The sequence below is a fragment of the Parus major genome, chromosome 2, assembly GCF_001522545.3.
Source record: "Parus major isolate Abel chromosome 2, Parus_major1.1, whole genome shotgun sequence".
In the NCBI taxonomy this organism is placed as follows: Eukaryota; Metazoa; Chordata; class Aves; order Passeriformes; family Paridae; genus Parus; species Parus major.
In genome coordinates, this window is record NC_031769.1 from 91,587,032 (window position 1) to 91,614,865 (window position 27,834).

The 27,834-nt window shown below is 42.5% G+C and overlaps 1 protein-coding gene across 1 annotated transcript in view; it reads right to left on the minus strand.

The window, feature by feature from the left end:
- PARD6G (par-6 family cell polarity regulator gamma) overlaps nt 1–27,834 on the minus strand; it is a 65,363-nt gene that overhangs the window by 30,076 nt on the left and 7,453 nt on the right. Inside the window, exon 2 of the mRNA XM_015617095.2 lies at nt 22,024–22,246. Within this exon, the coding sequence (XP_015472581.1) occupies nt 22,024–22,246 (223 nt within the window). The remainder of the gene's footprint in view (nt 1–22,023; nt 22,247–27,834) is intronic.

Below are 27,834 nucleotides of genomic sequence, written 5' to 3' on the forward strand. Positions count from 1 at the left end.
TCTGCAACACTGTGCTATACGATTGTATCAGGCATGAGAAATGCAGAGTTCCTCACATGTGCCAGCAGCCACCCCACAACACTTGGAGTGAGTGAATTTTCTCACTGTAAGCAGTTCCCTGGGGACATCTCAGATTCCTCAAAATTTTGCTGTTTCTGAGGTGCTTGCTTTTCACCCTTCAAGACTGCAACTTGGTTTCAAAGTCTGAAGGAGGAAATTTAGGGAAGCTTTCGTCAAGACACAGCAGGACAGAAACCCACCGCATAAAGGCCAGGTCCTTATTTATCCCATACAGCAGTCATCAAAAACAAAACCAAGAATTCCCAGGATTTTTGCCTCAGTTTAGGGCTGGAGGAGGTGGGGGGAAGTGTCTGATATTTGATTCCAGATTTCCCACAGTGATTAACGTATTTTAAAAAAAGATTCCCCAGTAAGACACAAGAGCTGTAGTGATCCAATCGATTTCACGCCATGACACTGGCAGTGAGACGCCTTCCTGCCAACAGCTGGCTCTTACTAATCCTCCCATTCAACCTGCTGGAACATGATTTTGCACCCAAGGCCACATGCAAAAGCTTCTGGCTCAGGAGCAGAAAAAGAGATGCTGTTAAGCAGGAGGAGTTCCACACCTTTCCTTTTTCTATCCCCACCATGAACACAAACAATGTTTGATGCCAGATCCCACAGGACCTGAGATGGAGGCTGCAGCCAGGAAATGCTTCTTTAGAAATGGGGGCAGAAGCATATGCTATATAAAATAGGTAGAGCCCAATGCAGATGGCCACAAGGTTGTAATGTAATGCAAACTTAATTATAGATTGAATTAATTCTGAGTCCAGAGGTTCACAGTACATCACTGAAGTCTTGCCTACTTACTAAATAGAAGAGACCAAGTAGTCAAGAGTCTGCTGTGAACTCCTTTCATCTTACAAATGCCAACTTATATAGGAAGATCAAGGAGGTGAACAGCAGCTTCCAACACATGTGAATTCCAGCAGAGACCATTTTGACAGAAACAGGGTTGGACAGTAAAAAGCCTAAACCTAAGCAGGTTCAAGGCACTCCAGCCCTTTCCTGCTATAACATGCCATGTTTAAATGGAATCAAGTTTTTATGCCTTGATCCAGGGAGGATTTCCTTTTCTTGGACAGAGAAGCATACCATTTCCTTCTCTCATATAAAAGCAACAAAACTAAGTCTTCTGAACTTAACTTGATTCAGCAATGCTAACTGATCAAACAACAAGGGAGAAATTATTTTAAAAAATATTAACATACTAGTTCACTCAGAAACTGCCTTTGCACTAAGACTCAGGAAATGGATGGCAGAAGTTTTAATATAACTAGAGGGGGAACATTTTTCTTTAATAACCTCCACAACTGAAGTTACTCAGGTGTGTCTCCAGCAGACCTAGTCTGAGACACATTGCATAGTCAAAAGATGAAGTCATCGTCAGGGTAAAAACCAGTCTAGCCACCAAAGAGAGAGGCTTTTCTCACAGTCAGCTACTTACAGCAAACATCTGGTGCACCTGAACATGCAGAGCATGGCCAAAAGTCACAGCAAGCAGCAAGCTCCTCAAGAAGAGGTAAGACATGGAGCACAAACTACAAATTCAATAATGGAGAGCCCTGTGAAAGGACAAGTTGCTAAGCTCTGGAACTGCTCTGTGTTACTAATGAGGGTCTAAGAACACTGACATATACCTGCCTTGGAGCTTCAAAACAAGACAACTGGAGAGCCTTTAATGCATCTCTCTCTCCTGTGTCAGGAGCATGTCCCAGCCATCCAGTCACAGGGCAATTAATGGTGGTTAATGTTAAGAATTGCTTCCTGAGCTGGCCAAATTTAAACATACAGCATAATGAGCTTATGCAAGGTGTGTGCCATTTAGGACACAGCATCCTTCATTCAGATTAGATTTCATTTATTTACTGTTTATGTCAGTCAATAATGTACCCTCCTCTTCCATCTTATGTATTTTCAAATGTTGGGGAGGAGAAGGAGAGGGAAAGAAGGAAGAGGAAGCAAAATCATAAAATCATAGAATGGCCTGGGTTGGAAGGGACTTCTATAGATTATCCAGTTCCAACACCCATGACATGGGCAGGGACACTTTCCACTAGACCAAGTTGCTCAGACCTCCATGCAACTTGGCCTGAAATACTTCCAGGGATGGGGTATCCCCATCTTCTCTGGTGATCTGTTCCTGTGTTTCACATGAGGAAAGATAGCACTTCACTTCTAGTGGTATCAATCTTTCTTATGTTACCTTTTACAAACTTTTTCTGGGGAAAAGCATGGCTTTACTACCGCCACTTTATGTTTGATTTTTGTCTTATTCACTCTCCTAACCTTCATTTTAATCTGGGTAAAATATGCTAAGACTGCAACAACATCGTATGCTTTTGGTGAAAGGCACACAGCGATCCCTAAATATCTCTGCAGGAGCACACAGCAGCCAAGGAAAACTCCTACCACATACCACCTGTTTGGTATGCAGGGACTGAGAAAGCTCCTCAAAGACCATTTACTGCAATTCTCTACAGCAAGACAAAAATCAGTTCTTTCCCTGTAAAAGAAAATAGCAAGATGACGAAAAAAGAAGCTTCTGACAACTTTTAAAAACAGCACGAAAAGCAGCTATAAAAAACAAAACCAAAATAACACAAAACAAAAAAAACAAACAAAAAAAAAAAACCCCACCCATCCAAAAATGTAAAACCATTGAAAGGGAGCACAAAAGTGTGCCACGCATTTCCTGGAACAAGGGGATCTGCAGCCACAGCAAGTCAACGTTCACTGTTTCCAGCCTCCCCTCTGGGCAGTCTGTCCTTATCACCACACCAGAGCTGCTTTTGCAGCTCCAAATTGCATGAAGCAATCTACAGAACAATGTTAGAAGGTCTCAACAGCCTGATTATTAAAGGTCTACAAGACTTAATTCAGACCAGGTCTCTTGCCACTGATCAAACACCTAGCACATCAGGCGAGCCAGGTGGGCTTTGAGAATGCAGCCTCTGGTTTTGTTTTAGGTAGAAGGAATCCAGCTTGTGTCTCCTGATGCCACTCAGCAATGCTAGCCAGCACACAGGGCAACACGGGGGGGGAAGTCAAGAGGTTCACTTCAGAAGTGCCTTCCTCATCCAAATCAAAATATAAAAGGCAGGCATAATACCAAACTCCCAATGCCTTCAACCCCATACCAGTGTTCTCTCACCATACACTTGTTCTCCCCACTCAGTTCATGTCTTCACTTTGGGAAACAAAGAGAAGGAAAAAAGTTTCCTACGCCTCTTTGCCTTCTTGCTGCATACCCTCTGGACCCTTCTTTCATAAGAAGAAGGGTTAATAGTAGAAAAGGGTGCAGCACATTAAATAGAGACTCCCCCTGAGCCAAATTGCTTCTCAGATGCCAGTGTGCTGATTGCATTTATCAATAAAACCTTTGCAGCATGTTTTTATGTCCCATTCCCTAGTCTGCCATTGACAATGCTGGATGAAACCACTGACTTAAAGAACAACTTTTACAACTGTTTTTGAAGAGCTCCCCCACCATTTGGAGCATTGCTTACAAAATGGCTCAAGGCTGGAAGCAGTGAGGGAGGAAGAAGACACTGCACTGACAAGTCCATTGCATGGGCCAGGCACTGGGCTGCTGCTGGAGCAGGGAGGGATGGGAAACAGCAGTCAGGACAAGGATCCTGATCCAGGTGAAAGCACCTACTGGGGGAGTGGGAGGGATATCAGCAGCCACTCTGTGAACTTGAAAGCTCCTCAGCTGAGGAACCTTCCCCAGAAAATGGGCATTACCACCAGTTGCACCAGGCTTATGGGCAATGCCGTGCATGGCCATGGGCCAAGAAAAGATGGATGCTTTCCTAGACTGCAGAGTCTGAAAGCATAACTTGGTCCTATGTAATAATCTCGCTTTTAAAGAGAGACTGTCACTTGGGGGAAGCTTTTGCAGACAAAGTAAATTACACACAAACACACACATCCTTACATGCCTTGAAGAGCTTCAAGCAAAACTCAAAACACTCCCAAGACTTCCAAGTTGCTGTCTCAGGTTTACTGCTCAACACAAGACCATACACTTTTCCCCCTTCTGACATGCATGTCTTCCCCAGGTTTCCAGAGATCCAGCATTGCCCACATGAAGACAGACAGGGGTTACAATTCAGGAAGCTAAAGGAACAAAGCTGCATGATCTACACAGCAGATCTGCAGCAACTTCTCACAGCACAAAGGAGTGCTTGAGATAGGGAAGAGGAAAGCACAAGGGGAGCAGTGTGCTTTTCTCCAGCTAGGAGATACCAAGTGGGAGTGTTTTTGTTTATTTCCAAGGGAAAAAAACCCAATAAATTCTTATTAGTATGCATAATATAATTCAAAGTCTTATGAGCTTCTGTGCAACAGCAATCTGAAAGACACTGCCAGGCCCAGAACTGCTGTATGGCAGAAAATTGAGTATGAGTGGAAAAACTGCATCAAGTAAGTTTTCCTCCTGTTCCAAAGAAGTTTTACATCAACACACTGGCATTTCATTTCCTCCCTCCATCACCGCAGTCACTGATGCTCTCAAGGCTGACAACACGTGTCTGCATCACTCTCCCCAGCTGGTTCAGAAAGCAACAACCAGGGTAACTCGGTGCATGCAAAGGGGGATTCAAATCAAGCTAGGAAACTGTGAGTAGCAAAGCCAGACCCCTATGCTTTCAAGAGGGTCTGCTTCTCTGCCCTCAAACAGCAGTCTCCTTCAGTCCCCCTCCTCTCTGAGGCCACCTTTCCTTCTAATCCTCATTGCTGTGAGTCACCATCAAAGGACTGAGGTTAGCCTCTGGAAACCACCAATTTTCCTCTTTCCTGGAATGCATGGTGACAGAGACCATACAAACTTTTCAGGAAAAATCTGCCCCCTGAGGGCTTGCATTTGTTCATTGTCACCCAGTGACCCTTTTGGCTCCACAGGTGCTTATTTTAATGCTGGTAAATAACTGTTCATACTACATATGCTACAAAAATTGAGGTGCAATAGAGAAAATATCTCTTTATAGTATAGTGAATAACTGGTGTGAGCCACACATTGTAAATGCCCCTCCTCCACTTCCTCACCCAAAAAGAGGGCACAGCAAAGTGCAAGTAAAACAAATATACATAATTCTGTTAATTCACCCACAAAGGACCAAGGCCAAGGGCATTGCCCTCCTGTCCACAGAGGATGGCTGCTCTCCCAGCCCACTCCAGACACCAGGCACAGGAGTATGAGCTTGGCACCACACTAACCCAGCTATGTGGCTTCTGGAGCAAAACCAGGTCATGTTCAGCCAAGAAAGGAGAGCAGCCAAAATGCAGCTGCCTGTGCCACTATGCCCTTAGATTCTCATACTGCTTGTGTTTTCAGGTCAAATTCTTTTTACCTTGGTAACGATGCAAAATAGCTTTCGGAAGTGTCTCAGAAGTTGACTCTAGAATGCAAAGGCTTCGCAAATAAAAACACCCTGCCCTGTCAGAACTAAATAAAGCAGCTGAAGTTTACCTAGCTAAGAGCACATTAATTGTAACATACTTTCTCAGAAGTCACCGTTTCATTCTTTGAAACTACAAGCAACAGCATGTGCTGCAGTGCTGCCTCCCTCCCCAGCCTGCACGGAGAATATACTCTGCTACTTCAATTTTCTACTCCTTGAATTTTTCCTTGGAAGTCTCCACCCCCTACACCACATTCCCATCTAGCCACCCCCAAGCACTTGGACTAAATTAAGCCAAAAAAAATCAAAGTCAGCTGATTATTTATTAAACAAACAGGACACATTTTGCTTTGGTAGAATGGGGCACTCCTGGTTAGCTGATGACTTTAAACTTGCTGTTGGGGGGGCAAACAGAAAGGAAGGAAGCAGTGCTTTAGGAGAGCACACCGAGAACTCATTATTTGACTTAAAAGCCATCTGCCTACAAAATGAAACTGCTCACATACCTAAGACTTAACAAGCTGTAAGCAAGCATCAATAGCAATCATTTCAGTGATAATAGCCAGCTTTGATCACATTTCTTTAGGATAACTCTCCCCTTCAAATAATTTTCAATTCTCTCAAGTCCTGTCAAGCCCATCTCCCACATTTGTTAATTAAAGGAAGAAGCATAAATTGGGGGGTGCATGGAGCAAGCCAGTGTGCTTTGTTTGTGTGTCAAAAACTTTACCAGCATGCAGAGGTCCCTGACAAACTGGGGCCAGCAGCATGTGCAAATGAAAAAAAGCCAGTTATCCAGTTATGTTCACGGAAAGGCATTCCTAAATTTTTCCAGACAAATTCTGAATACTTTGTTTCCTGTGAGAAAATAAGCAGTTGACAAGAGATCTCCTAATCAGGAAACAGACATGTCAGGTATTTCTAGAATGCTAATGAATGTACAGAACAGTGCAAGGATTATCTGCTGCCTGCCTCAGCTGACACCAGGGACTCCCAGTATCTGAACTCCCTCCTGTTTTTATTCAAGCCACAGTTTGCAGAAAGATCTTTTGCATGAAAAGAAAAACAATATGTGAAGTCAGTTCCCAAACGGATACACAGAGCTACATGTGGAGCTACAGGAAGACAGAGCTTAGAAGCCACTTGCATCAGGGATTGTTTTCTTCTTCTAGTTAGGGAAAGAAGAGAAAACATATCCAAGACAAGAATGTGCAATAAAATCAGATTAAGGAATGTTAGTCACTCCTGGCTTCCCCTCAAAACAGAAGTCAAAAAGTTTCCTCCATTTATTCACAAGATGTCTAAACAGTGAGTCTTGCTGAAAGACCAGGAAAAGAAAGAAAAACAAAAAAAGAAAAGTGAAAGGAAAGAAAGAAGGTTGCTCTTCTCAACCTGCTAATAAGGTCCTGAAGTATTCTTCCTTCATCCATGTACTAAAAGCCAAAGCAATCCCTGCAGAACTAGCAGGCACGGGGGTCAGTGCTGGGTCCCAGCCAGCCAAGAGTGCAAATACAGTATTAAATGTATTCAAACTTTCCCACTGAGACAAAGCCTGAATAGCCTAACAACTGCTCCATCCTCTGTGCTCCTTCTTCCCAGCTAAGCTCCTGATATTGCTCCTAAATACAGATGTCCCTGACTGTTTCCATCTATGTTTACACAAGGAAGAGGCTGAGGGTCACCGGGTGGAACAGCTGAGAAGAGCAGGCACATTGCTGCAAACGTGTCCACTCCTCTTCAGATTTGGCTCTGGTACTCAATGGCTTTGCTGTTGCTGTTTAACATCCATTTACACAAACATCAGTGTGGTTCTTGGAGAAAGGAGGATTGTAATTGAAACCACCAGAAATAACCATTGGCATACAACACTGGTTATTTAGCACAGACCCCCTTCAGCAGTTTTCATGATCATGATTCAGCAGACACAGTGGCAGCACTCCAAATTAAGGTCTCTTTCCCCTTTTTCTGCAAAAGAACCATGGAGCTGCACAAGCAGCCCAGGACCTCATGCCCCAAGCTTAACCAATTTACCACCACATTGCATTCTAGCCACAAGAGAAAACACAGACTAAATGCAGTTGCAGGCAGAGAACTGTGCTAAGCCTTCACAAAGCCTCTCCCGTGGAGCCCTGTTTCCCCACGAGCAAAATGGACCTGGGCTATTCCCAGTAGCTGATGAGTCAAATAACTTCATTATGAATCGCTTGCTTAAGACCAGAGCTGTTATTTAAGGAGCCAGTATCTCACCTGCCTCTCAGAGATAATACAGGCACAGGAGACAACACGCCTACAGCACAGCTCCTCCCTCTACCTACAGAGGTGATGTGCTCTGAAGCAGCTTTTGACTGCTTTAAATGTGTCACGCCAGCACAGGAGTTGTTTACCCAGCTTCTGCAGAGATAATAAAACTGGACATGTAACACCTCCCAGCAGTTGCAGAAGGCAGTCAAAGTACAAAATAAAAAACCAACCACTGCTAGGTTTGTTTGGTTTTTTAAAAAAAAATTGTGATTCTTCATTTCAAAGAGGGCCTGGCAGAAAAAGTTACTGAATGGATGCATGAAGCGATGTTTTTCCTCCAATTTTTGCCACACAAAGAGCACAGGGAGTAATACATGCCCAAGACTTCTTGTAAATATATTTCCATATGAAAAAGATTCTACCACACAGTTTCAAAACAGTTGAAATAAAACTCCCTTCCTTCTTTTAAATCTGTACTTAAACTACAGGCATAACATACCATATTTAGCATTTCCAGAGGAATGCACACACAGATGACCATGAGGAAAAGGACTGTGGTTGTAGACTTCCCTTTAAACTCCATCTTTTGCTCTGAAAACAAACATGCCACGTCTGAAGAGAAAAAGCTGTTTAACAGCTCCCAATTTACACATCTGCTGGGCGAGAGAGTTCCCACAGACATAAGAGTTTTTGTCTTGCATTGGTCACATCAGATCCTCCGAGCTGTCAGACACAACCATCTTCATACATGAGGAGTCAGAATCTTCTAACCCAATCTGGAAGAACAATTCTTCTCCTTGGTGTCTTTATGGGGCTTTAATTGAAGCTGGCCCATCAGCTTTGAACCTCACCATCCTCCAAAGGTCCTGGGCTGCAGCCTATTCAGATTTTTACTGGTCATTGCCCCCTTGGGAGGGCTGGGAACCAGAGCACAAATAAAGAGCAGCAGAGTGCAGCAGTGGTGTCATGCTGGTGTTTGGAGAGACATAGAGAAAATGACGGACAGGAAACAACTTTTTTTTAAATTGTGGAATGGTGCATTTGACAGGTTTTTCAATCAAAGTAAACCACTCAGAAATGTATGTGTGTTGTAAGCAGATTACTCGTCATAACCATTTTTAAACTATTAGCTGGCAATTATTTCCCAGCTGATGTGGATTCCCAGTTGAGGATGCACTAGACTACAGACCTAAACTCCTTCGTTTTTTTTCCCCTGCCATTAAAAACAACTAAGTGGCATGGGATCTAAGAGTCTTAAAGACACCTGATGATTGTTGTCCTCAATAAAATCTTATCAGACCAGTGGAAAAGCTCTTCACTCAGCTCCTACTGGGATGATAAAGATGTATACAACTTGCACATCACAAGAGGAAAAAAAGAAGCGTACCCTCCTCTGGCTGTTGAGAAAACAGGATTCTGCAAATTGCAAAAGCTCATGTGCTTTATCATGGAAATGATTACATTATTCAGGAGTGGCTGATGGTAGTGACTGTGCCACCACCCTGGCAGATGCACCACTTGTGTGAACTGGCAGCTTGGCAATCATCAGTCACCCACCCTCTGTTTCCAAAAGAAGCACCACTCTGAAGAGCAAAAAGAAAAGCCCTCTACAGAAGCTCTACACTGCAAGCAACTTCAGGGGCTGTGTTTCAGCAGCTCTACTCTTCCACCCCTTACAAAAGAACTTTATTTTACTGACATCCAAGCTGCCAAAGATTGAGTTGAGATTTAGATAAAAACAACAAGTGTTGACCAATATCACAACCACTCTGTTCCTTCCAAATGCCAATATTTTCAGTGCCATTGACATTGAAAAATGTTTGAACTGTATACTGTACTTTACTATCCAAATTCAACATCCAGTCTCCTTGTGATATCCTCCCTGATAGGGTTTCTCCAAAACCATTCTAGCCAGGTTGTGGGATATCAAGCTACCCAAGCCTCTCAAACTGCTGTTCAGAACAGCTATTGTTTCTGCACTTGTATTTTCAAGCCAATTGGTTGAGAATGCTAAGTGCTATACAGTTAAGCAGATTATTTGTTTTAAAATTATTCATGTTTTAACTACATCAAAAAAAAAAAAAAGTCTTTAGGCAAAAGATCTAGGAAACAAGGTTTTGCAGTTAAAATATGTGAATTTGGAACTGAAGTCTTTCTTTTTAAAACCAGTGAGGTTTTTTGCCTTTTTTTTCCCCCTCCAGTTTTTTCCCCCCCATCTTTCCTACAGATATTTCCTGTGCATTCTCTTCCCCTGCACTTTGAATTTTAAGGACTTTATGTTTGTGGGAGAGAGATTCTGGAGGAAAGCTCAGAGATATGAAGACAGCAATCTCAGAACCATCAGACCACCTGCAAGCTAATGAAGCGGCCAAATGCACAGTTAGGTGCCATGTGAGCCCAAAGAGACCCAGACTGCACCTGATTAGGGGCAAGATTTCCCCTTTGATCCTGAACTCTGCCCTGATGCTCTGCACCAAAGTGCACCAACCTCTGGAACAGCTCACAGAGCTCACCCACGTGTGCTGTAGCCAAACACTGTGTTCAACAGGACAGGGTTCACTGCATGCAATAACAAGCATTCTTGATTTATTTTAGGCTGCATGAAAGCTAATAACATAAGCAAATCTTATGTTTGCCTTGAAACAGTACAAACACTACAAGTCAGGGAACAATGTCTCAGCAAGACAGCAGGAACCAAATGTGAGTAATCACAAAAGAGTTTGGGTTGGAAGGTAGCTTTAAAGGTCCTAGTCTAGTCCAACCCCCCTGCAGTGAGCAGGGACAGAGGCCCCATAACTGCATGGCACAGAGCTGGCACAGCCCTACCATGCAGGAGGGATGCAAGGCCATGCCAGAGCCTCTGTGCGCCTTACAGACACAGGACAGTAGCAAGCCACCTTTTCAGACCTTTGGGTCTCAGCACAACCCCTGAAATACCTCCAGCAGCAATCCCTCCACAGTGATCCCTCCTGAGCAGGATGCAACTTCTGCTTGTTACTTCCACATGCAACCAGCTCTCCAGCAATTTATGTTATTGGCAGTGGTGTGCATGGTAGTGCCAGAGGGTCTTTAAGGCAGGGAGAGCTGGTTTGTTGGAATTGTTCAGTTCACACCAGTTGTGAGAGCCACTGTGGAAAGGTACATTCAGATGCTGGCAAGCAGCCTAGCTAACCTAGGTTATACTAGCAGGTTCTCTCATGGCTGCTGCTGATGCATATACATGAGCATCTTTGTCACACTTGACCTCTTTCAGCACGCTTGGGACATCAACATGGAACTGGTCTGAAACAGAGGCAATAACATTTCTGAAGACAGATGGTGCTAGGAAATCCGATTTTCTGAGATAAGCACACACCCATAAACCAGACCAACAAGACTCAGGAGAGTGCTACCCACACACTGTATGACACCCATCATGGTAGAAAGGCACCTGGACCACACTCTGCAGCTCCAGTATTTCCTCATGATGCAATACAGCTCAGGGATCTCAGGATGCAACTGGTGAGAGGAAGGGTGTGGGACATTGCCACCACTTACCAGCTGAACTGGGATCGAATGAGGTACAGTGCTAAAAAAATCCACCCAGGGAAATTATTATTCCAGGCAGGACAAACTAGCTGCAGGGATGCTCTGCACATGGTCTGGTGATCAACACTGGTGAATTCCACTGTAAGACAGGGCTTGGCACACACCTCCAACAATATCCTTTCTCTTACTCACCACCACTGTGCACTTGCCAGAGTTGATGCAGATGACACGTACCCTTGCTGAGGGGTCATCTGAGCAAAGGAAGATGAGTTTGTTGCAGCAAGCTGTTTCCTGTGATCTGCACCCCATGAGCTGGCTCCTGTGGCCAGCTGCTTCTGGGAATGTTTCAGAGACAGGAGATGGGTTCTGAGGTACTGCCAAGCCACTCTGCCCACAGCAGAACATGTTAAATCACAACATATATCCAGTCTGCAGCTTCTCCCAGAGCTCCCCCTCTCCTCTCCAGCCCTTCTAATGCCATGGCATGCCTGTGAGATGAGGTTAAAAACCTCCCTGCACCCCAGAGTGCCCAGCAGTGCCTGTACAACAGTGTATAGCAAAGAACAACCTCTAACACAGACCCTCTGTTACACACACAGGTACCACACCCCTTTGTTACTCAGCATGTCCCCTGCCAGGTGACTGGAAACTACATGTGGCAGGAGGAGGTATGCTATGGTATGGTAGCCAAGTACATCATGGACAGAGAAATTAAATCCCACTTTAAGCAAAATACAGCACAGGGAACTACTGTTCTTCTAGGGAACAGGCTGGGACCCTCAGGACAGCCTGTAGATAGCTATTCAATTCCTCTCTTTCAGGGCAAGAAATGTTAACTCTACACATGGGGGACAAAACTGACAGGTAATGCTGTCACATTGCCTTTGAAGGCAGCCAAAAAAACACAGGGAAGGGAAAATTCCACAATACTATCAACAGCACATTTGCATCCACAAGCAAAAGGCAAGAGACCTGAACAGAAGACTAAGTTAAATAAGTTTCCTGTTTTTCAGAGTCACAGCCCATTACAAGCACGGATACCTTGATGAGGTCAGAAAGGCACCAGCCACACAACTACTGAAATCAACTAAAAAAAAAAGTAATCTTATGTGCCTCTGAGCTTAGTCCATTTACACAAGAAGTGTTAGCCAGATCTAGCGAATATCATGACCAGTATTAGCATTTTCAGTCACCCATGCACATGTTAAGCTCACTAGCAGATCCTTGTCAGCACTGTTTGCCCTCAATGATTGTCTGTGCAGGGCAAATATTTGGGATGCTTTTGGGTACAAGCTGATAAATGGAGACATCATGTGGTTACCCATACAGAAAAGTAATTCCCTCATTAAGGAACCTCATGGATGAAGAAGCAACTTTTGAACCATAGCACTGTAAGACCCAAGTTCAGTTTAACACAGGAAATAAGGATCTCACATTTCGTAGCAGTACAGATAAATCCCGTACCAAGATTTGATGCACAAATGTTGACTCCCTCTCTAACATGCAGGGATTTTAAAATGCAATGAGTACATTGCACCAGTGTTCAGTTCTCTTTTAAGTGACTGAAGAATAATGCAGACAAACACTCTTGCTATTGATATTCTTTGTCTCAGCTAGAAATCATTCTGAAGCAAAATTTTTAGCATTTCTTGTTGCATACTGTACTCCAAATGTCTTATAATTTCCTCACTGCCAAAGGATAAGGCATGTTAGAATCACGCTGCTTCAATGAATGCAAGCTTGGAAACTCCATTTTTAATTTTTATTAGCCACAAAGGCACTACCCTAGGAGTTATTTATGGGCTCTATTATAAAGCATTCATTTATTCATTCAGAGTCAGAAAAAATTTCTTCCAAATGGCAAGAAACCTCATGGTTTTCTGATTAATACAATGTGTTTTGTTAATGCAACAGGTTTTCCTCCCCTTTACTCACATCCACTCACTCAATCCATCACTGCATTTCAAACTAGACCTTAGTAAGCACACAAAAGCAAAAATGTAGAGATTACATTATTTTGTGTACAAAATCACTGCATCATACTACTAAAACTACTAAATTGCTAGGCAGAATGAAAACAAAGTCATAATAAACCGGATTAATAAAGTGAACAAATGGGCTGCCACCAGTGTCCATCCTGAGGCCATAACTAACAGACCTCCTCTTAGGACACCTTCATGGCATCCAGGGATGAGGGAAATAGCTTTAGCCTTTTTCAAATCCCAGCTGGTAACTCGGCTTTTAAAAGAAGCAGTTTTGTTCACCTATAGCAGCTGAAGAGGCAGAAAGTTTGGCTCAGAGCTCGCCACTATCAGCAGCTGGGTAGCCTTGCAGTGCCCTTGCAGACAGAGCTTTTCCCCAGCTCCACTGAATTCCAGCCAATTTCAAAAGACACCAGACAGTACAGAATGTCTTATGTATATCTGAATTCCAGTTAAATAACCATTTGTCTTCAAAATTTACAGCTTAATTTTTTTTTTAGTTCTCAAGTAAATCTATGATTTCTGATGCAAAGGGACAATCAGAGAAGAAAACTAACTGGCCCAAGACTCACAGCAAAAGGCCAACTCTCCTCACCAAGTGTCACTTCCACACCTGCTCTGTCACTGCCGTCCAAGTCTTTTTCTAGTGCTGGGAGTAAAGCAACACCAGCCCTTGTGTGCTTTCACCTAACACATTCTCCTCCCAGGGAGCAATAGCACTGCAGAGCAATTAAAAAGCTGAGGCAAGGAGTAGAAAGCTGACAGCTGAGAGGAAGAAAAAGCATAACATGGGTGAAAAAGCAGAAGAGAAAAACTACAGGAAAATTGGGGGTGGCAGGGGAGATAAGTGGTGCGCAAGTTATTCATGTGGAGTTTTTAGAGGTTACTTAGTATCAGCATATGGCAGGGGCCTGAAGAGCAAGAATAACAGTGAAGTTTTCTAGGTTAATAGTTTCCTTAATATTCCCATTGGATTCTTTACTACTCTAAACATAGCTCAGAGGAAAAAATAAGATCCATGGAGATCATCATCAGGGGCAGGTTCAAGAAAGGGTTCTTTCCACCTCCCCCAAATTGCTTTTTCTCTTGGAGCTGAAAAATACCCAGAGTCCTTATGCAGCAGTAATACTGACCCATTTATGGAACACGCAATCCCAACAACACGGGCAGACTGAAGACAAGAGAGAAAGCTTCATTCATTTAAAAATATAGTTTGTGTGGAGTTATATTTGTTGAACTATATTTGCACTTAATTTTTCAATGCCTACTAGAAACACCTAGCAGAAATATCCTTCACTGCATGCTTGTTTTCAGTGCAAGAGCCTACCAATTAAGTTGTCCTAAGACCTTTAATGTACTTAAGGGTTTAGAATGCTTTAAAACTTCAGCAGAAAACCTATTCCTGAAGGCCTGAATCTTGAGTTAATGTTGGTATTTGCACTGTGCCATCTACCTTCATGTGCTATGTGAAAACTACTTCGAGGTAGTAGTTTTGTGAGACTTGTGAGGTCTTGTCAGGTAAAATCCAGCGTAAAATAAAGAGACTGTCCATTCTCATTATCTGCACATCATAATTGTTTCCATCACTCACAGAAGGGAAATGACAGCTCGGCCCAACAGGAAAAAACCTGAGCCATGAGCAGGAAACAGAATCTCTTGTTTTGACTACTAAGGTAAGAAAAGGTAAATAGTGGAAAATTCCCCTCATACAGGGACCATAACAGAGGTGGATCATTTGACAAGCCTTCCTCACCAAGCCCCTTGTCAGGCTATCTCCACTGTCTTAAAGAAAAAGGCATCAAACCAAGGAAAAAAACAAGAAATAACATTACTTGAGACTAATCTCTGAGTATATATAATTGGGAGGTTCTTGTATTTTGGTTTTTTAAAGTACTTTTAGGGAAGAAATCCACAACTATAAGACAACAAACAGAAGTTTGGAGGGACAGAAGAGTGTTTATTTGCTCGTTCTTACGTGGGTTAGGAACTGAAGCTAGGCATGGAGTTGAGGAGAGGCTCCTATTAAAGGCTGCACGAGTTCCCACTGTAAACAAGTTTCTTTAGCCTAAATTCAGCACAGTGTGTGGTGCTGGTACGAGCTTGATGCAATTTTTAAGACTGTGAAAGTCTATTTTTAATCTTAATATAGCTGGTTATGTGTATTTATTACTAAGTTATTAAACTTTGAAACTGAAAACAAATCCCATGTAGCTTTAACATGGAAGTGCAACAACTGTTTGCTGTTTTTGCCAAGCTTCTGTTCTGTGATTACTGTACACTGCAACTACAAATATTTATGCAGCACATATTTCTGCAACAGTTCCCATATCAGCTATCGACTGACCCCACAAAGCCTAGCTGTAGGCTATGCTACTTCCATCCCTCTTTTACTGAAATTCTTCCTTAGCAGCTGTTCCCATTGCAATTAAAAGTAACTGGTGATGAAAATCAAATATCCTCATACTTCAGAAATGGGAGTTTTCAAAGAGAAGGAAAGAAGAAGCCTCACACTGGCTCTGCTCAGCCACCAGGTATCACTAACCATGCAAGCAACAAAATCCAAGCCTGTTTTTTGTTTATGTCTGACAAGCCAGATTAAAAACTTTATGTTTTTAAAGTTGCTTAATAAACCAGTAGAAAGATAATGATTACCCAGTCTCATCATTTGCACATGAAAGGTGGAACAGAGAAGTTACAGTAATTTGTTGCCAGACTTCACTGGAACAAACAGCTGCATTTTTCTTATCTTCAAATATCAAAGGACTTGAGTGGGACAAAGATTACTTGGCTTGACAAGCTTTCAAAGACCCCTCCAGCTCAAAACCAGAAATGTTTCTGAAGAGTCATGAAAGGATTTAATATAAGCCTAGCAGCAATTCCTATATACTAGCATGAAATTTACCACCATCCTCTAATCTTGTCAAAGCTAAGACAAGATGCTTTGCTTCCTTTCCAAATCCAGTGGAATCGCACACTTCCAAAGGCTAGCAGACAAGTTCTTCCTCCCAGGAAGCACAGGCTCCATGGCAGTGTTAAGCTGCTTTAAATCTGCCTGACCCACGCTAGCTCCTCACTCAAGCAAGTTGTTTTCTGCCAAAGAGCTGGCTCGGAGCTCAGCCACTGGCTCACACTGGTGCCAGGGCAGAGGAGACAGGGAAGCAGCCTTGGGACACTGGCCAACAGCAGAGCCACATCCTCCAGTGCACCCATGAGCTACACCAAGTGTCAGCAGAGTTTCTTCTACACCCTCCCACCCTCCTTTGGAGCAGATAAACTGAGATCTCAAATCACCTCTGCACTTTAATAAAATTTATTTTTTTCCACCAGACTCCTAGAAGATCATTGTGAAAATCTGCTCAGCTCAAGCAAAAGGAGTTCAGTATTTTCTCTAAATATGTGCTGCAACCTTCTGTATTATTTAATACATCAAATACCTTTGACAAGAACAGTAAGATCACATTGCTCTTGTTTAGAAATACATTTTGAGAAAACAAAGTCAATGGCTGTGCTGCTAAACAAACAGGAGGGTTAATGAAGAACCAAAAAGAAGATGTGAAAGAATTTACCTCAAACTTTTGTAACTGCACCCACTCTAGAAGGCTGAGCAGAGAGTTAAGTTTTAGGTAGCTGGAAATAGCTGCTGCCTCAAAGCCAGTTTTTGTGTTTAACACATGTGGTTAGACAGCCAACAACCATTCCTGGGGATTATCTGCTCAGAGTATGAAAGACAATAAAACAACCCACCACTGGTTTTTCAGGCAGACCTGGGCATGATTCCCATTAGCACATTTTTATTTTAAAACTGAGTGTGATCGCTCTGATTTTATAATACAAGAAAGCTAAGCACAGATGTTGGTACTTAGAGCTGCACAAAACTTTGCCAGGTAAATAACAAATTGCACTGTTATGAATGGCTTCTGAACATGCACAAATATGTTGCATGGCACAGCAGTTTAACTATGTTAGTCACTGTATGCAGTTGAAGAAAAACATCATCTTCCCATCTTTACATTAAAACAAGCCAAGTCCAAAACCCAACCAGGTAAATGCACATTCTTTCCCTGTTGATTTTGGATCAAGCTTTAAGTAAGAACTGATGGTAGACAGCAGTTCTAACCACTCAAGGAGGAAAGTAATGACTGGTGTTCAGTACTAGTTTACTGTAACAATAATGGACTATTAAAAATATAACTATAAAAGAAAAGACACTAATACCAAGTTTCTGAAGGTGGTACTTCATAGCTTTTTACACACTATCAGTTCTCCAGACTGCAAAACACAGACACAGACATCAGAAGTCATCAGCCTTTTCTAATTTCCATCCATGTCAATTAACATCTGCAGTTAATTTGTGGTATTTACTAATTTATAAGGACCTGCTCCATTTTGCTGTGGAGTGTGGTTTAGCATGCAGCAGCAGAATGCTTCTTCTGCTTGTTCAGGTTTTTTTTGCCTTTCATGTTCCTGCAAGAAGTGTAATACTTGACAAAGTTAACCTGAAATAAATTTGTCACCTGACACTTCAGTGCTTCATCTGTCTCCTGCTTGCAGGACATTTATAATGAAACTATTTAAACCTTTAGAAAGCTTTAAAATTAACTTTACTCATGGAAAGGTTATGAATTTGATCTAGAGTTTGCTAAAGGATTGACAAAGTGCCCCCACATTCATTAATTTATTGTTATTCTTACAGAATCAGAACATACCTCTGTTGTGGACAAAACAGAAAGGCTTCTCAGGCGACTTCATCTGACCTCAGTCTGGCATCAGGATGAGACCAGACAGGCTGTGCACCACCTCTCCCACCTCCTTTGCAACTTGAGCTACAGCAGATTTTCTGTTAGTGCCTGTGCAAACATTACAGACCCTGCCCAGCCAGGTAGGAAGCCAAGGTCTGGCCATCATCAGCCTTCATGGGTTCTCCCAGTATCTCAGAATCATTAATCTGGATTTACAGTGGTGTGCTCAGTTAACCACACGCTGCCCACTTCGCTTGCTATACCTGGCCCTAGACGTACCACCTGGAAAAAAGAAATCTTGGAATAAAAGCACTGCACGGAGTACTTACAGGGTGATCAGCTTGTTCATTTTGCCACACTTCCTTGAGATCCTGAACTTTCTAGGTTGAACACACACCAGTAGGTAACAAGCAAAAGAGGAGAAATTCTCAAAACTCTTTTACTTGCTAGATCTCCACCTACCTCTCCTTATACCTTATACCCCTCCTGCAAAGTTCCAAGTGTCCTTTGAGGCAGGTTTACAATGAAGAACTCATTATAATTCTGCTATTTATTCCATTCTATTTAAGATGCTCCAATACAGATCAGTTTGAACACATGCTGTGCCTCTGTGATACAGGCATTAAAGCAAGATTTTACAATAATTTCATTCCATTTAATCATACAAGAAATAATGTACTGCGTTCACAGTACATAGTACTAACTCCTTTCAGTTTTTCTGATTTTTGCTTGAATTCATAGCTTACACTTAAATATTTTTGCAGTATACAAGAAATTGTTTCAAGTGCCATAGTTTAAGTCAGAGACAGACCAAACAGTCTTGAAAAACATGATCAGCATCATCAGATAAGCTCTTCCTTGATGCAGGTCTTGGCTAAAATGCAAAAGTTATTCAGGAGCAAGTCAAACACACCCTCAGGTTCCTGCATTGTTCTAAGGTCTTTGAGACATCTACCCCTTCCACAGCAGCAGGCACGTTCCATAGGGAGTTCTGTGTATGTCTGGTATCAGTTAGAGCTGAGTGAATAAATCCTCATGCTCAAAGAATCAGTTGATGAAAATCACTACTGTACTAACAATGCCAGAAGAGCCACATCAGTTTACAACACAGGACATGACCCATACTTGCAGCTTGGGAAAGCAAGTCAAAGGAAAACTGCTTTTCCTTTTCATAGCCTGGTTCTCTAATTAGGATTTGTGTCCACACTGTAATTTGGTACTGGAGAAGAAAGAGTACCATATACTTTAAGCAGACAAATCACAATGAGATACAAAAACTTGCTATAGCTGAATTTACTCAAACATAACTTGCAAATGTCCCAGATTCATCAAGACCCAAAAACTATGAACAGCAATTGTTGCAAGCACACTGGGAACACCAATTCTAGTCCTTATTAGAATGGCTGGCTAAGCAGTACTAACATCCCCTGTGTGGAACTACTGTGATCTTGAAAAATTTGGGGCTCAAGAGATTTGAACCCAAAAAAAAAAAAAAAAAAGAGAGAAAGGGGAATAAAACAGCCTTCCCATACCTGGACACACAAACCTGGCACAGAAGAGTCCAAGCAATGAGCACAATATTGGCCCCTGGGGACAAGTGAGAGAAAGGCTTTTGAACTGAAAAAGTGCAAGACTAAGCTCAGATGAAAAACACCTAGGCAAACAAAAACATCAAACTAGGAAATTGGTGTTTGATTATCGTGCAAAGACTAAATTGCCTATTTTGCCACTCTGAGAATGTTTTAAGTGTTTTAACATGACTGTGAAATTGACCTGACAAGAGAAAGGGTAAACTGGGAATACAGACAGGGTGACTAATCATGCAGTTGATAAACAGTTTGCTTTGCTAGAAAAAGAGACCTGACCTTCAACTATTCAGTCCTTCCATGCCTGCATACTTGTGCCCTGTTCCCTGAAACTCTCCCTGCTCCGCAACATCTTCTGGCAGCCAGCTCCCAGGACTACTCCCACTGAAAAGCAGTGATCCCTGATCCAACAGCCTAGAGAGCCCATGCTCCGCAGTCTCCTTCAAAGCCCCACGACAGCACTGCTCACATATTTTACTTGCATCCCTGTCACACTGATTTCCTGACTCTGAAGTCAGAATTTAGGGTGCAGGCACACCACTCTCCCCTGAATGATACAATGATTTCTTGGTGCTAGTCACCTTGTTCTCTTGTGTGGATCTCCAACAGAAGGACCAGCACTGCTCTATCACCCCAGCAGAGCAAAGGAAAACGAGATGAAGACTGCATCTTCATTCTTGAAGACAAACATTTCCAAAAGACTTTGTCCAAGCAAAGGAAATGAGCATGACTGTTAGGGACCATCCACATGTACAAATCTCAAATGTTAACCTCAGGAGTCCCTTATGAACATTGGCACTAAGCAAAGGGATGGGCCAGAATTTACTGTTCCCTTCAGCTTTATAGAAGGAGAAGGTGTGTTGGGAAAGATTTCAGGCTTTGCCACACGCAAGGAAGAACTGGCCTGTCTTCCTTCACTTGTCAGCATGATTCTTCTCACTGAGCAACAGGTAAAATGAAAGCTTTTTAAAAAGGAAACATTGCCCTTTCCCATTAAGGTTAAAAGTTAGAAACCTTAATAGCCAGCACACTTCCCCTAGAAGAAGAGGGAGATTTTTTCCTATACATAGACCACAGTTCTCTGATTTGCCTACTTTTGTGATCAGCATCTCAGTGGCAAACCCCTCCCAGTGCAGGGTTAAGTCACTGGCTTCAGTAGTCTGTCCAGAGCATGGGCAACTGTGTTCTGAATAGGACTGATCCAGAGATATGAATAAACTTAAAACTCAAGTAGGCATGACAAAGACTTGACCCACCATGAACATTCACAAGCCCCAACAGGTTTGCAAGAAGACCTAATCAGACTTGCAATCCACGTTTGCACTTTTTGCACAAGAAGTAGGAGCAAGTTTTCTCCCATAGACATTTCCATTCACCTAATAGACAGACCAACTAAACAAACTGCTCCAAACCCTCTTCTCAATTGGCTCCTTGAGCATCTAAAAATCACATCTAAAAGGTGGCAGACAATATGCTCTGAACAGACAGGAGCCACACAGCCCTGGATGTATTTGATGACACCAAATCAAACCACACACTACACCAGCTCACACCAATGAGCAGGTTGAAGCCTCTTGCTAAATCCTTATCAGTACACAGCAAGAGTCCAGGCCAAAAAAAGCTACATGACTGCTCCAAGTCTCAAGTCAAGTCTTGTTTCTGAATCTGTTGCTGACAAGATTTTAATTCCAAAAGCCTCTGCTATAAATCACTACATGGGTAAAAAAAAAACCTGTGGAGGAAGTGTTAACATAGAGTTAGGTTTCCCTGGGAATTAAGGAGCTCTGTGAGAAGACACCTTGTTATAAAAGCCAATCCTCTTCTGAAGTGACTGCCAAACACAGTTCTTGAAGAGAACAGCAGACAGGCCACTTTATCCTGATGTCATCTTGACATTCAGGCAATTCTACCCAAGGTTTGCTTGATGATTCAAAATGGGAAGAATCAGCATTCCTTAGTGTAAGGTCAGAGGGGGGAAAAACAAAAAATCATAATTTGCCCGTTTGCCAGGTTAGCATAGTCAAATTAGATGCCATTTGTGATTATTTTTCTTTCCCTTTGAACTACACATCTGTGTGCTTTCACACACAGGCATGAATAACTTGGGTATGACACAGACTATCAAGATGGATAGGTAAGATTTCTAAACATGAAGTAGTAGCACTAAGTTCCCCTCGGCATGCTCAGGTGATGACACAGTACCAGCAGCACAGGGTACATTCACCTCAGACAACAAAGGGGCTCATGATGATTTTCAGCACGGTATCCTTCAAACATCTTACAGGCAGCAATGCAGTCCCTCTACCTGCCATGAAGCCATGCCATTCCTCCCAACTGCAATGAAGTGCCTGTGAGGAAGAGCAAGATGGTCCCTAGATGCCTGTTACATAATTTCAGCCTTTAAATGGGTACCATAAATCCACTCTTCCCCTTGCCACAGCACACTTTGAGGCACTGAAATGAAACTGCATCTTACCTTGTCTTTGGATAAAAACCCTGAGCAGTGGATGAGCACTTGAAACGGCCTTGAAGAAGTTGTCATCATTATTAATAGGGAGAAGGTCTCCATGCACATCAGCATATCCGATCATCACTTCCAGGTTGGCTATGTGATGAATGTGAAGAATTAGTTTGTAGAAGTCTTCAAACTTTCCTGGCTTGTAGCGATCCAGAGAGAACCTTCTGAACTCTGCTCCAAACTGCAAGAGAAAGCAAACAGAGCGTCAGCAGATGTGTTACCACAGGCCAATGCTCCAGTCTGGCACCTGAATGTTGTAAACACCACCTCTCTTTTCATAGATTTAGAGAGCCACAGGATCAATCAGGTTGGAAAAGACTTCTGATATTATTGAGACAAGCTTCTACTATTCAAATCTATTCCTGGTGAATACAGTCACAAGTTGGTGCTTTCAAGTCTACTAACGGGTCCTCCCATCAGAACATAACCATGGCTACCAAGACACCACAGGTACACTCAAATGTTCCATCTTAAAAGAATTCACATTTTTTAAATATTAAGCTTTCATTAAATCCTCTAGAGGATAACTGCATTTGTAGGACTTAACTTTGAAGGTCCATCATTCATTATCATCATCTCAAGCATCCACAGAACCATTCTTGTCCAAAGCAGAAATATTCACTCTACAGCTTTCAAAAGAAGTTCCTCAGCTATTCAAACAACCTTTTAAAAATTCTCTGCACATTTCCCATCAATCCCACTGGGATCCCAACCACAAGACCTTTAAAGAAGCATGGTATGTGAGCACATGGCTTGTTATTAGAAAATACACTCGCTCTACATGACCCCTAAATTTCCTGGCAATCCATGCAGCAGAAGGAAAGTTAGTTTTCATGGCTTTAATTTTTCTGTCACTCCACTGGTTTTTATTTTAAAAGCTTTATAGCCCATTAAGTGATTGTCCAAAAAAAAAAATAAATAGCACAAGTAGGGGAGTGTGATTTGGCAGAAGACAATAGAAAATGTTATAAATCCATGAAGCTGTTTTAAGTAAGTCAAAGTGACTGAGAAGAAGATTACAATGGTCCTTATTTCTGATATTATGAACAAAATATGCTGTTAAGAACAGAAGAGAAAAATCTGATCCCCTATTTAAGGAAATTAAAATAATGAAAACAGGCATCTAGTTAGATGAAACAGCTTAAATCACCTTTCTGGTACATTTAATTTAATATTTCAGATTGTATAGTATGAGTAAACTACCGCTCATCAACCAAACTTCTAAAGTTACCTTAACTCTTGAGCACATGGAACCACAGCCACAAATCCAAGAACAAGCAAGACTAACTAGGACCTCATGGAAGTTCTTATCTGCAAAGTCAGCCAATACCAGGGCTAGAAACCAAAGACACAGAATGAACAAGCACACAAAAGAAATAAAAAGGGGGAGAATCTCCTCTAGACAAATTCTTCCTCAAAATGGAGAATGACTTGCTTAGAGGTTCTCAGCTGTTAAATCAAATATACATGCAAGCCACTCTTCTGCTGAGACTAACAGAAGTATGAATCATCACCGTAATCATCTTCAAGCAAAAAGGAAAAAAAGAAGCCAACATAACCCTACTGGCTTTGGGCACAAGCATGTTCTCAAATTACTTCCGCAGTTATGAAAATCCCACTCCTGAGCATCAAAGCCTAGTTGTGATCATCTGAAAGCTTGTTTAGTCAAATTATGTTGCTTGTTTGTAACATTAACTGCTAGTTCCAGTTTGGATTTCAGAGTGCCCATCCAAATGCACAAAAGGCGAGCAAACCACAGCTGGTTCCAATGGAGGAAAAAACAGTCCTCCTTTGTCCTCTACCCCCTGCTCCTCCCCAGAAAAATCCGAGTGCCAACTTACTTCTGTGGGCACATTTCGAACCAAAAAGAAAAAGCTAAAGTCTTTTTATTTAAAAAGTATCCAAAAGTTTTCTTTTTCTTAGATTCAAGCTAGAAAAAGCCATCTTCGAGTGTCAAGTTTAACATCTGTCTACATGATAAACTAATGGGACAGGAACAAGGTCTTTGTAGGTTTTGCTTAGAGCTGCATCTACTGCTCTGCACACCCGAAGGAGGAACCCGGGATTCCTTGTGATTCCCTTAGCCAAAATGCCAGGGCATTCAGACACCAATCCCAGTAACCATTTGTTTACTGGACAGCTCGTTCAAGACCATTAGCATGCTTGGTACTTTGGAGGAAGCAGCTGCTGTGCAGTCTTACCCCAGGCAGGACAACACCCCCCTACACAGCCCCCTTGGACCCACAGTCTGCTGAGGGAACCCATCCAACCTGCTCTGCCCAACACAGCCAGAACAGGGCTCAGGTCCTGTGCAGGGACATTGCACCCAGCAGGAAAGTGACACGGAAAAGGAAAGAAGAGAGAACTGAGGATGGTTACTTGCACTTGGCTGGTATGACCCAAAGCTCAGCTTGAGTTGCCACATGAGAAGACAGCTGGAAAAAGGGCCAAGCCTCCCAGTCTAGCCCCTGCAGGCACACTGGAAACTACAGGATCAGTGGAGCCTGACATGTGGGAATGCCATTGCAGGCTTGGGGCACCGAGGTCTGACAGGAATGCTGTACAGTCAAATTGACTTGTTCACATGTTCAGCCCTAGGAAAGCCCAAGAGTCAATTTCATTTGCCTGGGAATAGCACAATAGTAAACAAATGCAAAAGATTTCACTTGTGCTTTCTGCATGACCCAGCTTTTTGAGGCAAGTGAGCTAGAAGGTGACTCTGTAGAGGAGAAGGGAAGAGTCAAGAGATTTAAGCAGATAATGAGAATGACCTTCTTTTTATTTAAAGGTTAGTATTACTGTAGTAATAGTTCAGCTGATTTATTCACCCTGTGCACATACACTAGCAGCAACCATTGTCAGCAGGTCTTTTCAGAAGAGCGGAAAAAACTGCTTCAGCTCATTCATCATCCCTAATGAGGCTGATAGAGAGTATCACAGCAATAATGGGGGGTTTGCAGTACCACTCAGCTTGGAGACTGGGGGCTCTGCATTGTATTCAGACGGGATTTCAAGATAACATCCACCTTCTATCTTACAGAAACTACGAATTCTGATAGCCAAAATGACTGATCTGCTTGTCTAAGTCACAAAGTTCATCTTATCACATCCCCTCACAGAAAGATACACAAGGGCTGGTGTCTGCCAGCAGTCTCTGCCAGAACAATACTGTATTACACTGTTTGATAAACTAACAGTTTTAACAAGCAGATTAGTTTTCCATAATGAAGTAAATTACTCAGGCCTATTTAATTAGTGCAAATACTGCATCCAGTATTGCAGAAGTCAGAGGACAGGAGGAACGCAGAGAACTTAAAAAGAATTTAATCTGACTGAGCTCGTTATGACTGAAAAAAACAACTAAGAAAGAACTGTACATTTTGTTTCACAAAAGTAACCTCCCTCCCAAGATCCTCAATCAGCCAATCACTCTATTTGTTGTCTGCAGTTTGATGACAAAAAACTCACAACAAATGCAACACATCAGAAAGGAACACCGAACAAAAACAGATGCCCAGAAAAGTGTTCAGATAAAAGTTGTGTTAAAGAAGGAGGAAGACACAGCTAGCTGATCAAAACTTACACAGGCTGATCAAGAGCAACCAACTGCTTTCTTTGGCTTTTTTTCTGGCTAAAGGGTAAAAGAGGTCAGAGGAGATGAGGGAGCAGGATTTTGAGGTTTGTTTACTTAGAGAGCTGCTATTTTGTGAAATGAAGGAGTTATTTGCAAGCAAAAGAGAGCAACTTTTTTTTTTCTTTAAATTTTAAGTTTCAAGATGCTTACAGGGCCAAAAATGAAGCCCTATGTTTATGAGGTGTCATCCCTCTAGTTTATTGCTGGCTTTGAAATCAGGCTATTGTAATAAGAAGACATCAAAGAGCAACATTTAGCAATAAACATGAATTACATTAGCCACCTACTTCTCTTATGAAGTAAAAAAATCAAGAACAGAAAGAAATCTAAACACTTTAATCCTTGCAAAGACTGTAATTTCTTCTCTCATGTGAGATTTTCAAAACTGGCAAGAGCTAATCAGGGATGCTTTATCAGCGAGAATGAGCTGAGGGCAAGAAAGAGGAGGAGGGAAGATAATGTAAATGGTTTTGTGCTTGCTGACTTCACCTGGGACTTCAGAGCTCTGCTGTCACATTCATGTCTCTGTTTCTCTGTTCTCTTTTTCTCGCCCAGTTGCATCTTCCCCAGCTCACACAGCATTCTCTGGCTCTGCTCCCAGTCTCAGAGTGGTTGTCACTAGTGGCAAAAAGCCACCAAGTAAGCAGATGTTCTGTGCAACAAGTTCTCTCTTCAATGGCTTGTTCCAGAGCAGCTCTGCTTCACTAAAATGATCGAGCTGGTGGAAAGTGTGAGATTTCATGTTCTGCTCAGTCCCCTGCTCACATCTTGCTATTTCTTCTAAGAAAGTCACAAAAGCAAGACAGCCTCTCTCCTATTTGCCCTTCATAGAAATCCCATCAGGGACACAATTGCACTACCTTCTCCCACAGACTTTTTTCCCAATTGACATCATGCCATACTTCTACCCTTCTTCCTTCTAATCCCTCCTTCTACTCTCCCAGGAAAACACAGCCATGCTTTAGTATCTTAAATTCTTAAAATACTTTCCCTCACCAAAGAAAATCAGTGGCTCCCCTTCTTTTTCCTCTTCTTTGACACAATGTTTCATATCTCTGCTTTTTGTTACAAGAACAACCTTTCTAACTGTTTCAACCCTCTCCAGGGGTCTGTAAGGCTCAGTTCAGGACAGCACTTTCCTTTCTTCTGCATCTACTTACAAGAGAAATTCTTCTCTCTGTTCCCATCACTCCCAGATCACCTGCTCCTCATGAGATGCACCTCACATTCAGTTTCATAGATATCTCCTCACAGATGCTTGGCTGTCAGCTCAAGGTCAACTTAAAGCCAAGCTTACCCTTTCCCCTGCCTCACTTACCTTACTTCATGATTTTTGGGAACTAGACCACTAGGCTGCTTATTTTGCCTCACTGTAGAATGGCAGTCTGTGAAAACAGTTATTCTCAGAAACGAATTTATCAGCTTGTTTGTTTGGAACCATCATCCTCCTTCCTTTGCCAGCCTTGCTCCAGCAGTTCCACTCCTATCAGGTCACCCACGTAGCTACTGTCTCCCTACCAGCACACTGCCAGCCTTGCTCACTGCCTCACCTCCTGATGTTTAAAGCCTCAGTGTTGTTCTCCTTCAAGGAACAATCATTTGCAGGAAAGCAAAGCCTTTAAAATAAATCTGTGGTTTAAGTGCCGAGTCTACCTTTCCAAAAGCAAGTATCTTCCTTTTTTTATTCCAGTCCCCTGCATCTCTGGGAACAAACCAAAGTCTGTTTGCAAATGACGTGGACTGAGATGGTGCTGTATTTTTATGCAACACACCACAGATCCACTCTAACACACCACAGAGCTTAAGCACAAGTACACAACAGGATGCATAGATCCACGGCATGTCACCATCAGCACGAGGGATAAAAAGATTTGGCACCTTGCCACCCAGAGGGACAAAGCAATCAGGCCTGGTCGACACTGTGATAAGCCTGTGAGCCTTAGCTTCCTGCAGAAAGGCAGCATTGCCCTACTACAAGTCTCCAGCGAAAGCAAACCACTTTTGGAACATTTACTGAGAGATACCTACATGGATACAGGAAACCCGTAACCAGTAAGGGCTCTGGCTGGTTGCAAACTTATTTAAGACCCTTTTAGCAGCCGCCAGAGGTTTCCCCATGAGCTCAGCGCCAGCAA